The sequence below is a fragment of the Diabrotica undecimpunctata genome, chromosome 4, assembly GCF_040954645.1.
Source record: "Diabrotica undecimpunctata isolate CICGRU chromosome 4, icDiaUnde3, whole genome shotgun sequence".
NCBI classification, from domain to species: Eukaryota; Metazoa; Arthropoda; class Insecta; order Coleoptera; family Chrysomelidae; genus Diabrotica; species Diabrotica undecimpunctata.
Window position 1 is genome coordinate 102719441 of NC_092806.1, and position 14052 is coordinate 102733492.

Sequence of the window (14052 nt, forward strand, 5' to 3'; positions counted from 1 at the left end):
GAAAATTTACTGTAAAACGAAATATATAGTTAATAGATCAGAATCAAAATAATTATTTAAAGAAAAATAACAAATATACATTTTTTGTAACCTTACAAACATTTTTTAATATTAATTTTACAGTTCCAAGTAAAACATCTGTTAAACATAAAACGCAAAACGTAGGTCTAAAATTAAGTAAAATAATGATAACAAAAAACTATTAAATATAAAATATTTATGGCTGAAAATTTGATGAATTTTTTAATTGAAATCTAAGAAAACGAAGAAGAACAAAGATTAATACATTTTTGTGCAAAAATACGTCATACTACAAAACTACAGGTTTAATTATTTTCCTTGCCAAAATTTATCTCTAATTAACAATCCAATGGCAGTGTTTAGTTTTCACATATTCTGCTTCAGATATTTTAGCATACACGAATATTATTGTTAATTACATAAACAGCTTAAAAGATTAATTGGAAATCAGCAAACATCATGCATAATTGCATCGTGCATACAAGTACATGAAATTCTAAAATTGTACTGCTAATAAAAGAGAAAACATACTATAACAAAATTCTAGTTAAATATAACACAAATCAGACCATAATTCAAGCGGCTAATTAATTTTTATATTATATAAAAACGCAGCTATGAGAGCTCAAATATGCAAATAATTATTATATAATTAATACTGAATAATTTAATTACATATTATTTTCTCATATTATCTAATTTAATATCTAAACTCATGGTAAAATATTTTGCGAACGGTATTTGAATTATTTGAACTATACTACCGTCCTAAAAAGAATACGCGATATGTACAGCCAACTTAAAACCTAGAAATCGGCTATCAAAGTTTTTTCCCAGGACTTTATATGTTTTGATAAACTATATGTTTTTAATTATATTAATAATAACATGTTTTAACGAAAAACATGTTATATTTAAAGTGTGGGCTGCGCTTAGCCACAATCTGAACCATATCTGAAAGGTGTGGTCGGTTTTCTAAACCTTTCTCTAACTTAGTTCCTTTTTTTTTTCATGTTTTTTCAAATTTAAAAGTCAATAAAATTAATTTTTTAACGTTCACATTTCCTTTGCGACCTTTCCCAACTACATCAATAAAATCTCTGAAATCACAATTTTTTTGCTTTCTCTTCACAGACAGTTCGATTTGGCAATGAAAACTATCAGCGGACATAAAAGTATGTCCAGGTTCGCAGTGATTGCAAGTTATTTTTCGGCTTGTATTTCGCTACAGTTTATTATTTTACCTAAAAAAGTAAACAATGTCCAGTTCTTTATCTGGCTGGTACAGTTGTCCACAATATTATTATATTTTATTGTTTTCTCAGAAGTACAAAAAGTTTATTAAAAGCTATTAACCTTTGTAAAAAAAACTTTTTTAAACGTGTCCATCTTTTGCAGATCGCAAGAAGCACATGTTGTGTAGAATTAAATGTAGTTTCTGATTGTTCTCTACATTATTGAAGCATCTTTTGGAATGAATTATATGGTTTTTCCAAAAAAAACATTTGTTACACGATTCTTAAAAACTCTTATCTTTATGCCTATGAAGTTTAAACGATTTACTATGTCGCATTCTTCATGTCCAAGCTTAGTGAACGAGATATTTTTGGCGTTAACTTTTCTCCGGTAAGTCTCGTACGAAACATGTACATTAGGAAACTTTTTCTGGAAATTTTTATGCATTAGGGTGATTGATATATTGTTACCAAGGTATCGGGTGTTCCCCCGATAATGGGAAAACTCTGGCTAAAAGGACTCAATGTGAGCATTTATTCCTGCGTCGTCTATTTTTCTAATGGAGGGTTGTCCTATGCGTCCATGTTGAAGTGGTGTGAGCTGGCCCGAAGGAGTTTTTGATAACGTATCATGTAAAACGACTTTATTATTTGGTTTATATCCCATTGTCGGTAGATAAAATGTTTAAAACGTTTACCGACTCACCTTCCTTCCTATCCAGATATTACTGAAATGTGATATCCTTTCTTTTACAATCTCCTGTTCTTTGCTCTACTGTTAATACCTTACATGTATTAAGAATAAAATATTTTCTTTTCCTCTTTCAAATTTTCCAATATTTACTGTTTATTTTTTGCCTTTTCTTTTCGCACATAATAAAACAATATATTTGTTTTACAATAATTGCATCCTGGCAGCACAAAATGTTTTTAAGCAATTTAATTTAGTTTTTTTAACTTTCTATTTTTTGTCAGGTCATTGTTATAGACTTTTATGATGTTTTCTTAAGTGTGTACTAAAATAACAACAAATAATTTTAATATACGATTACTAAATCTAAAAAACACATTTGCAAATAACCATAACATAACACTTACTATCTACAGAATCTGTCTCTGATTACGAATGTCTGAAACAATACAATTATGTTGAAAAATGTGTAGAACTTTTGTGATTTTATAAGGTAATCTAGAGGACTAGAACCTTTGGTGTAGATTTTAAACAATAGCAGTGTTATCACTTCCCCAAAACGCTTTATTTTTTTTTTGAAGTCGTAAAACACCTGTTTTTTGATGTCTAATATGTTTTTCCATTACCTAATAATGTGCAAAGTTATCTACGGTATTGTTGGTCTATTATTAGATACTGTTTCTACCAATATGATGTCACTTAATTTCTGTTGTACAAAATTAGTCTTTTTAATAACAGCGTTTCTATTTTCTGGCCAACTTAAAACCTTATCGTTTAATACAGTGCAAGACATCTCAATTATTTTTGAAAAACCTGATGTTCATTTTCGGATGATAAATATTTTAATGGCTGTAATTCTTACAACACATAGTGAGCAAAGTTACTTCCTAGATTATCGTTTGTTTGTAGCAGTGGATTCTAAAGTAGCACTATTGTTCGGACTTAATCTAAACTGGCAACAGCGCTCCCACGTCTTACCTCTCGCTGCAGCATCGCGCTGTCCAAAATTTGACTCTGCGAAAGATTTCACAGAGAATTCTTTCTCTTGCGTTTCAGCTGCCGACCAAAGCAGACACACCGCTCTTTATGTTTCAACTAATGATAGAATCAGCCACCCGGTGAATCATCAGATCACGGGTTAACTATTATTGTAAGTTATATTTCTTATACAAGCAGAGAGCAAATAAATGTTAATTGTATTATCTATCAAACAATTTAATAAGAATAAGAAGTACTTTATATAAATACACACAACAAAAAGAACCACCGCTTAATGGAAATATACCAAAAGTCGAAGGAACAATCCGAAATGTCAACATATTCATTGAAATACATTTGGACGATGTTAGAGAAACCCTGCTCGTTTTCATGGTCCTTAGCGCAGATGATATAAACTAGGTTTTATACTTATAGCCCTTCAACATAAATAAACATTTTTAAAATATATAATCTACAAATTGCTACGTCATTCGCTGTGCCAGAATTCACGGCACCGCCGGGCTTTATACAAAGAAGTAATTTCCACTTGTTCACAGAACAATTTCGATACTAAGAAAGACCTTATTGTTTCACGTAAAATAAAAATTTTACTAATAATTATTCGTTAAAGAAATTCTTTGTAATAAATAGTTTTAAAAATTAAAAGCATTTATTTGCTCAAGCGAAAAATTTATTAATATTTATCTTTTAAAAACTCACTAAATAAATACTTTTATTATTTTACATATCGTAAATATTATACTTACTGATTTTACAGTGCCTCCATATACTTAACGATTTTATAAATAATACACATATTCTATAACACATTTAAAAATTCATTTTCTTTATATTTTTATTGATTTTTGATTATTGCACAGGTATTTGTTTTTGCACACTGCTCTCGCAGTGAATTTAAGTTGTTTTGAGTGATTGCGCATCATACTTGTTTAGATTTAAGACCTATAATTAATAATGGAGGCACTGAAGAAACAACGAGTAACGGCAAAGTCGGCTTTAACGCGAGCATATAATTGGTGTGATCAATTTTTAGATTCTCAGTTAACTATAATAGAAATACAATTAAGAAAATAGTCAATAATTACATTTTGAACGTTATAATGTTATACAAGGTAACATAGAACAAGCCACAAACGATGCCGATACTCATGAAAATCGTGATTTTATGGAAAAACACTATTTTAAATATTTAACTTTATTACGAGAAAAGTGCAAATATCTCGTAGAATCAAATCTACCCACTTTTTCCACTCAAACTCCCACTGTTAGTATTCATTTGACTCTCGACCTGTAAACATCGATACGAATTAGGCGAAAGTTTATAGTGGTAATTAAAAACGGGCTCCGGCCGCGTTTTTACCGTCATTATCGTTCAAGTGGATATACTATTTATAAACTATTTAAAAATTAAAATATACAGTTTTAACAATTAAAATGAGTGCTCCACCAGATTTATCGGTGAGTGTTCCTTTTTATACTGCTACTGTTAATGGTCAAATAATAAATACTCAATATCAGCAACAGCAAATTCAACCAGAATGCCCAAATGTCCTTTTTCCACAAAATTTACAACCAAATTCAGCACAAATTTTAAATAACCCACCAACAACAATATATTATGTTCCTAACCAAGTACTATCACAATCTTCCTCAAACTGTCAATACAATCCTAAAATAAATCCCACATTATCTTCACCTCAAAATGGAGCTTACGATTCGATTGAGATGACACGTACATTACAAAGTGAAGAATCTTCAGGGGAAATCAGCGACATTGAGTCATCGGACATCCACGAATGGCAAACTATACAACATAGTAACAAAAAACGCAAAATTAATCCTCCGACACCAACAGAAAACGAAGACACAGTAGTAACTAGCAATAAATTTCAGATTCTACAAAATGAAAACGAAAACGACAACAATAACAGTACAGAAAATACCAACGAAACTCCAGCAACCTCTAAACCCCCACCAATTTTTATATATGGTGTTACTGAATACAATAAAATGGTTAATAGCCTATCGGAAGTAACACAAACAGAGACATTCTATTGTACAGCATTAAAGAACAACACAATAAAAATAAATTCCCGTGACTCAGAAACATACCGAAAACTGGTAAGACATTTAAACAGCAAAAAATTGTGCATCATACGTACCAAATGAAAGAGGATAGAGCATACAGAGTTGTAATTCGTAATCTACATCATACAGTGCCCATTAATATAATAAAAAGCGAAATAGAAAAACATGGGCATTTAGTACGCAATATTGTAAATATAAAACACAGAGTAAGTAAGGACCCTCTAATGATGTTCTACGTCGATATAGAACCTAATCGAAATAATAAAAAAATATATGAAATTCAATTTATAAACAATGCGAAAATAGTTATTGAGCCACCGTATAAAAAGAATAACATTGTCCAGTGTACCAGATGCCAATTGTATGGACACTCTAAGACATACTGTAATAGACCTTATCACTGTGTCAAATGTGGAGGCAACCATATGTCAGCTGATTGTAAAAAACCTAGAGACACACCCGCCATATGTGCTCTCTGCAATGGAGCACACACCGCAAATTACAAAGGATGCATGGTATATAAAGAGTTAATTAGCAGTAGAAACAGAGCAAGAGGAGTATCATCGCACACTCCAGTGAACAATCAACTACAATATAACAGAAATACAGTACAGAATAATCCGCACTTAAACAATCAAAATCACGCGACTTACACACAAGCAACGGGTGGAATAAATGTAAATAATGTCCATAAAAATACGAACTCATACAACCAGAATCATGCAACTTACGCTCAAATAACAAGTGGAACACATGTAAGTAATACAAACAGTGACATTGGAGAGATGATGAAGAGTTTCCTTAACGAATTCAAAGCTATGTTTTCACAACTAATTAATCAAAATAGCGTGATCTTAAACATGCTTTCCACAGTAATAAATAAAATTAGTAATGGAACTTAAGTCACTACGAATTGCACAATGGAATGCCAACGGCCTAGGCAACCATAACACAGAAGTTACTAACTTTCTTAAACATAACAAAATTGATGTTCTACTCATATCGGAAACCCATTTCACTGACAGAACGATGTTCAAGATCCCTCATTATTCTATTTACAACACCAACCATCCTGATGGAACAGCACACGGTGGCGCTGCTATTATTGTACGTAACACTATACCACACTATGAGGAAATAATGTATCAGACGGAAAAAATACAAGCTGCAATAATCTGTATCAGTTCTCAATCATGGTCTTTTGACATTGCGGCAATGTACAGCCCTCCAAGGCATAATATCACCACAGCAGAATATGAAGACTTCTTCAAACATCTATCAAACAAATTCGTAATTGGAGGTGACTGGAATGCCAAGCATACAGACTGGGGATCAAGACTATGTACGACAAAGGGAAAAAATCTCAGACAAGCCATAGCTAACACAAACAGCTCTTACTTATCTACAGGGCAACCCACCTACTGGCCATCAGATCCAAACAAAATCCCAGATCTACTCGACTTCTTTATCCTCCATAACATGGCCTTAAATTATTTTGACATACAAGCATCCTGGGATCTGTCCACCGACCATACTCCCATAATTGTGACACTATCTACGCAAATTATAAAACGTCCGAATATCCCTAAGTTGACAACATCAAAAACCGACTGGAATATATTCGAGTCTTACATAAATGAAAATTTAAATTTAAATATAAGATTAAAGCAACCAGACGATATCGATAACGCTGTGCTTCTTCTCACCCAAACTATACATGCAGCCGCTGAAATAGCTACACCCCCTCAGAATGACAAAGAACCAAGTGACACCAACATACCCGTATATATAAAACGTCTTGTTGCACAAAAAAGAAGAGCCAGGCGCATATGGCAAAGAAGTCGCAATCCTATAGATAAAAATGAATACAATAGATTAACACGGCAACTTAAAACTGCTCTACAAGACGCGAGGAATGATACATTTGAACTATTCATCAACAGCCTGTCAAAAGAAGACCACAGCATCTGGAAAGCAACGAAATCATTCAAGAGACCTATACAGCACATACCACCTCTAAGGAAAGCCGATGGAAGCTGGGGAAAAACTGAACAAGAAAAGGCATCAATATTTGCTGAACATCTCTCACACGTTTTTGGTGCACCTGAACTTAATAACAATAATAACGAAGAACAAGTTAAAAACTTCTTAGACGCTCCATGCCCAATGATGCTGCCAATCAAATACTTTACTCCTAATAATGTCAAAGAACAAATTTCTAGATGCAATAACTACAAAGCACCAGGCTTTGACATGATCACTGGGCTAATATTAAAAAAATTACCGAGAAAAGCAATTGTCCTACTGTAGCGTTATAACTGCTACATTGCCTGCTTTCTTTCTTATGTTAATATATTTCGTTAATTCTATTCTCCAATTTCCATATCTTCTGTCATAATTCATATTCTTCTATATCCTCCATTGTATCTCTTATTTTTCTATATATTTTCTCAGATATAGATTGTATCAGAATTATATCGTTACTTAATTGATTCATTATTCTCTTTTCATTTTTACTGGTATTTGGTATAAAAACCAGTTGGCGTCCAAATCTATCTTCTTTATATATATATATATATATATATATATATATATATATATATATATATATATATATATATATTTCAGTATCTACCTTTCCTATTTTCTTAATAATCATCATTTTTATCTTTTACTCAAGTTTCTAAAGAATGAATTTTATTTTCATCTCTATTTCTGTTACTTTGGAACGAGAGGTGCCATCTTTATTCTCTGTTTAGTTTAATATTAGTGACAAAGACTCCTTTTTGTTGACATTTCCCCCTTCCCGTTCGATACAAAAGTCGATATAATGGCTTTTATTTCTAAAAATGTCGATTTTCTTCATGACTTTTGTAAAAGTATAAATAACCAATTGTGTCGTCTCCTGAATTAGGAGTCAACCTCCGGGATACATTTCTCAGGTGCAGGTCAATTTATATTAACATCCAGAAGACCAACCGGCCTGAGAATGGCACTATCATTCCAATAGGAGAGTTGACTCCAGGGCAAGAAAATCCACAACTAACAACATGGCTTGCTAACAACCATAGCAGAAAAGACCAGGATAAAACCTAGGATTTGGTGACAAGCATTTTTCCTTACTATAATGTAACACTGTAGCAAGAAGTCAAATAATTTTTATTTAAATTCAATATAATATTTAAACATGTATTTTTCTGCCCTTTTTGTTTAATATTTTAATAAACATGTGTTAATTTAACTGTGTATTGTTTCTTCTTTTTACTTGTTTGCGTGTGTTGCTCCAGAGTAGGCCATATTCACGTCCTGAGTGAGCTAGCCAGGGAGTGTTTCGTATAACGTCTAATGTAGCAATTTTGCAATTGATACATTAGGGGTTATGACGTTAAAAAATTGGTCCCAACGGGAAACGATTTGTCACTCCAACGTTGTTAGTGATGTTAGTCTGATTGTAGCAGCAAACTAAGGTTTGCGATTACAAGTTGACAACAGCAGCTCAACGTTGGGATGTTACAAATTGAGCCTCGAAGGATTACAAATTGGCACCCAATGAATGTTCGTTGGAACGTTACAAATTGGTGTCTAACGTTACAAATTGGCGCCCAACGTAATATACTCTGAGTAATGCATACATTCTTGTATTTAGTTGAAACAATACTTTTATATTTTCTTGCTATTATTATCTTTAACATTTTTCTTCCTATTTTGAGTAGTAAATTTATTAAATTTCAGTAAAAATATCTATTTTCTATCTTACTTACTTTTTTATACTTATTTTTTTATCTAATTTTTACTGATAGTTTTTTTTGATCACCAACCTTTTTTGTCTGCTGGTTATCATTAACCTTGACAAGTTCATGTGTTGTTGGGTAGTGTTAAAACTTAATTAAATATAAAATAGTAGTTTTATATTATTTTCGTAAATTTAATTATCTTTATCTTTAAAGTTGATTTGGTTACTTGTTGGTTTACATAAATTATTGTTTTTTAAATAATCTTACAAAATGGCTACCATCAACCCTAAGCATTTGAAAACTGATGAGTTAACCTATGAGTTAATTATTAGAGATCTTGAGGTTCCTTCTACTGTCGATGAGAAAAGAAGAGTCCTTAGTGGAATTTTGTCTCAGGAAGCATCAGACAGAAGCTTCTCTGAAACAGTTGTCCCTCTTGAATTTGAGCAAGACCATAATCAGGCCTTGGCTACTCTTGCTGATTTATCTAGTATCATCGATGAATTTTCAGGTAGTAAGTCTGATTATAGGTACAAATGTATTTGTTCTCGTTTAACTCATTTGTCTGGCCGTGTATCTCGTCTGAAGACCACTTCTTCAACGCAGGAAACACTCAAAAGACAGTTACGGAGTAAATTATTGTCAATTGAGGGTGTGCTTGTGGAAAAACTTAATCTTCCTTCAGAATCTACTCCAGTTAGGGTAGAATCACATACTGCATCTTCAGTAGTGAAGTCTGTGCTCATTTATAAATGGGGAATTCAAAAGTTTTCCGGCAAACAGCCTTTGATTCCTTTTCTTGAACAAATTGAGACGCTTAAAATCTCCAGGAATTGTTCTAATGATGACCTGTTTCTTTCTGCAGGATATCTGTTTGATGGCAATGCTTTCACTTGGTGGCATAATCATCTTCTTAAAAAGACATTTCAGTCATGGTCTGACTTAGTTGCCGCTTTAAAGGAAACTTATCTTCCGGCAGATTATGAGAGGAATTTGTGGGAACAAATTCGTTCTACAAGGCAATCTTTTCGAGAACCTGTATCTACATTTATCTCTAATTTTGAAGCTCTTTTCTTCCGTTTACCTTCTGTCGTTTCAGAGAAAGATAAAGTATCTGAAATTAGGCGTGGTCTTTTGCCAGACTACATCAAAGCTTTGGCTTTGCACGATATAGACACTGTATCTGATCTTACCTCTTACTGTAAAAGAATTGAGTCTGCGTTATCTATACCCCACTTTAATAATAATAATAAGAAATTTTCATATGAAACAAATTCACTTGATGAAATTTGTTGGAATTGCAACAAACGAGGTCATGTGTATCCTCAGTGCAGGTACCAGAAAAATAAATTTTGTTATGGTTGCGGTTTTAAGAACGTTATTAAGGCACATTGCCCCAAATGTTCAAAAAACGAAGCGCGAGGTTGTTCGATAGCGGACAGGAATCAACCTTATTGCAGTCAAATGTCTGCATCAAACCTAAAAGGGAAGAACATACCAGGAAAAAATTTGAAGAAAACTTCAAACAAAGGACAAGCAGAGTAACATTTCAACTACCACCTATTATTAAAACGCGAGCTGAAACTTCTGATTCTAATTGTGATTTTAATCCTTTACCTATAGACAAAACTCCCATAGATACAACGCACAATGTTTCTTTAAGTCCTGCGAATATTTCTTTTCCGTTGATTTCAACGTCTGATACTTTATGTAGAACTAATCCTCTTCTCGATATTCGTACACAGGATAATCGACCATATATTTCAATAAATATTGGCAGTGAAACAATATCTGCACTTGTAGACTCTGGTAGTAATGTCTCTATTATTGGCTCTCCAGCCTTATTTCTTCTTAAGAAGCTGAATTTGCATCTTCACTATGATGTTTCAGTACAGCTAACTACTGCTGATGGTAATGTCCAAAGTACCTTAGGTTATGTGTTTTTACCTGTTACCTTATCTGGTAGCACACAAAAGTTAAAAGTTTTAGTGGTTCCTTCTATCTCACATAAAATGATTTTAGGTATGGATTTTATGAAATTGTTTAGAATTTCTTTGGATTTCACAAATTTTTCGTATAGTACAGCTAAACTGTCAACTTGTGTTGTTAATACTATAGTAAGTTCAGAGAATTTATCCACCCATCAGCTTTCACAACTACATTCGGTAGTCAAACTGTTTAAGGAAATAGGCCCAACAGATTCTATTGGTAGAACCCACTTGTATACTCACCATATAGACACTGGTGATGCGAAACCAATTAGGCAAAGACAATATCCTCTTTCGCCTGCTATGCAGAAAATTCTCAACGAAGGAGTTGATGAGATGCTTAAGTTGAAAGTCATCGAACCATTAACAACCAGTACACCTTGGTTGTCTCCTTTGTGGTTGGTTCCGAAGAAAGATAGTTCCTATAGAGTTTGTTTTGATGGTCGAAAACTTAATTCGATAACAGTTCCTGATAGTTACCCCATGCCTTTAATAGATTCAATCATATCTAAAGTAAGAGATGCTAAATTTATTTCGTCAATCGATTTAAAACAAGCTTTTTATCAAATACCTTTGGATGATCAATCCAAATTAAAGACTGCATTTACAGTTCAAAATAGAGGTTTGTTCTGTTTTAATGTATTACCTTTTGGCTTAAATAATAGTGCACAAGCTATGTGCAGAGTTATGGATTCAGTTATAGGTCCTTTACTGGAGCCTTATGTTTTCTATTATCTTGATGATATTATTGTTGTTACTCCTGACTTTGATTGTCATATCAAAATTCTTAAAATGTTGTTTAAGAGACTTAAATATGCAAATCTTACAGTCAATTTTGAAAAGTGTCAGTTTTGTAGACCTTCTCTTAAATTTCTTGGTTTTGTTGTAGATCAACAAGGGTTAAGAACTGACCCAGCTAAAGTAGAAGCTATTTTGGAATATCCAGTTCCAAAAACTACTACTCAAATTCGTAGACTTATCGGATTGATAGGTTATTACCGTCGATTTTTGAATAATTTTGCATCCATTTGTACTCCCATTTCTGATTTACTCAAGGGTAAAAAGAAAGGACAGTCTATTGTTTGGACTCCAGAAGCTAACTTAGCTTTCAGTCAGATTAAACAGGCACTAACATCTGCTCCTGTTCTTGCTAGTCCAGACTTTGACAAGCATTTTTATCTTGCTTGTGATGCAAGTGACACTGGTGTTGGGGGTGTATTATTTCAAAAAGAAGATGGTTTAGAGCATCCTATAGCTTTCTTTAGTAAAACTCTCTCTAAAGCTCAACGTAAGTACACTACTACTGAGAAAGAACTGCTGGCTATTTTATTATCTATTGAAAAATTTAGGTGTTATATTGAAGGAAGTGAAAACTTCACTGTGATTACTGATCACTCATCCTTACAGTGGTTATATTCCATGAAAAACCCTTCTCCTAGAATTGCCAGATGGATAATGAAACTATCCTGTCACAAGTTCACTGTCATTCACCGTAGTGGTTCTTTAAATGTTGTGGCTGATTCCCTTTCTAGAATACCTGAACAAAATCCTGAAATTTCTCTTTTAGATTTATCTAATCTTAAAACAGATACTTGGTATAATAATATGGTACAAAAAGTACAAAATAATCCAGATCAATTTCCTGCTTTTAAAGTTCATGGTAATGTTCTTTACAAGCATATCTTTTCAAGGAATAAGTTTTCAGATCCTTCCCCAGAATGGAAAATTTTCGTTCCGTCTCCTCACAGAAAAGATATTTTGAAACTCTTTCATGATGATCCTACAGCTGCTCACCTAGGAGTATATAAAACGCTCTCTAGAATCACGGAATTGTATTACGGGCCTAGAATGAGACTTTATGTCGCAAACTATATCAGTAAGTGCAAAATCTGTGCTGCTAGTAAACCAGGAAATGTACCTCCTGCTGGTTTAATGGGAAAGTACAGAGATATTAATTTTCCATTTCAGTTTTTATCTGCTGACTTATTAGGCCCTTATCCTAGATCTAAAAATGGAAATCGTTTTCTTTTAGTTGTTGTCGACTGGTTCACGAAATTTATTTTTGTCCATCCAATGGCAAATGCTACCTCTACAGCTATTGTTAAATTTATTGAAAATCAAGTTTTTCTTATCTTTGGGGTACCACAAATTTTCGCAGTTGATAATGGGAAACAGTTCGTTTCCAATGATTTCAAAAATTTAATGAATAAATATAAAGTACAAAAAATTTGGTATAATGCGAGATATTTTCCTCAAATAAATCCTACTGAGAGAGTTAACAAAACTATCGTAACAGCTATTCGTTCTTTTATACATGATAATCATAAAGATTGGGACAAAGAAATCTTTAAGATTGCCCAGGCTATTCGCCTAGCCAAACACGAAGTTACACAATTTAGTCCTTCGTTTCTAACTTTTGCCAGAAATATCCCTTTGGACGGTTCCTTCTTTGGTGCAATAGAAGACAAAGCAAGCAATGTCATTAATATTAATAACAAGCTATTCGACCCAAGACCACTAGAAAATATGTCTTCTATTTTCAAAGAAGTGCAAAAGAGAATACGTCACTCTTATGCGACGAATTCTAGCAGGTATAACCTTCGTAGACGTGATGTCAAATATCACGTTGGTGATAAAGTCTGGAAGAAAAATTTTGTCCTATCAAAAGCTGTCGATGATTTCTCTGCAAAACTAGCGCCAAAATTTGTCCCCTGTATTGTCAATAAAGTTTTGTCTAAATTAGTCTACAATTTAAAGGATCTAGATGGAAATGATCTTGGAAATTTTCATGTCAGGGATATCAAATTAGATGTCACTGATTCTAGTGACGATGAAAATCAGTAATGCATATTAAAAATATATCTTTTGAGTAAAACTTGCAGTTATACTATTATATCTTACCTTTAAGTGTAATTTAAACTTACATATATCTTGTATTGCATATATTTTAAATTATCTTCTTATCTCTTTTGTTAAGCTTATACATATTTTTATTACCTGCGTTAACAAATATCTTCGTTATTTATGGACTTTTCAATAAAATATTTAGTTATGAGAACCTTTGCTAGAAAATTTATCTACTACCTTTCACAAGTTTGATTGTTATTTACTTATCTTTATCTTCGTTTAATAACACATTATCTCTTACCTTTGCAAGTTAGCTACTTGTATTACCTTTATGGTGTTATTAAAACTATTGCGGTAATAACTTATGTCTAATTTTCATACCTAGTGCAAGTGTCTTGTTTTTCCGTTGAGTGGGTTCAAATATGAGATTTGTTCGGACAAGCACATAA

The 14052-nt window shown here is 32.7% G+C and overlaps 1 protein-coding gene across 1 annotated transcript; it reads left to right on the forward strand.

Annotated features, from left to right (window-relative positions):
- The first annotated feature begins 9038 nt into the window (after nt 1–9038).
- On the forward strand, nt 9039–13600 carry LOC140438859 (uncharacterized). Its single transcript, XM_072528502.1, has 3 exons — nt 9039–9969; nt 10155–12632; nt 13086–13600. Exons 1-3 carry the CDS (start codon nt 9039–9041, stop codon nt 13598–13600), a joined length of 3924 nt encoding a protein of 1307 aa, XP_072384603.1.
- Nucleotides 13601–14052: the final 452 nt, after the last annotated feature.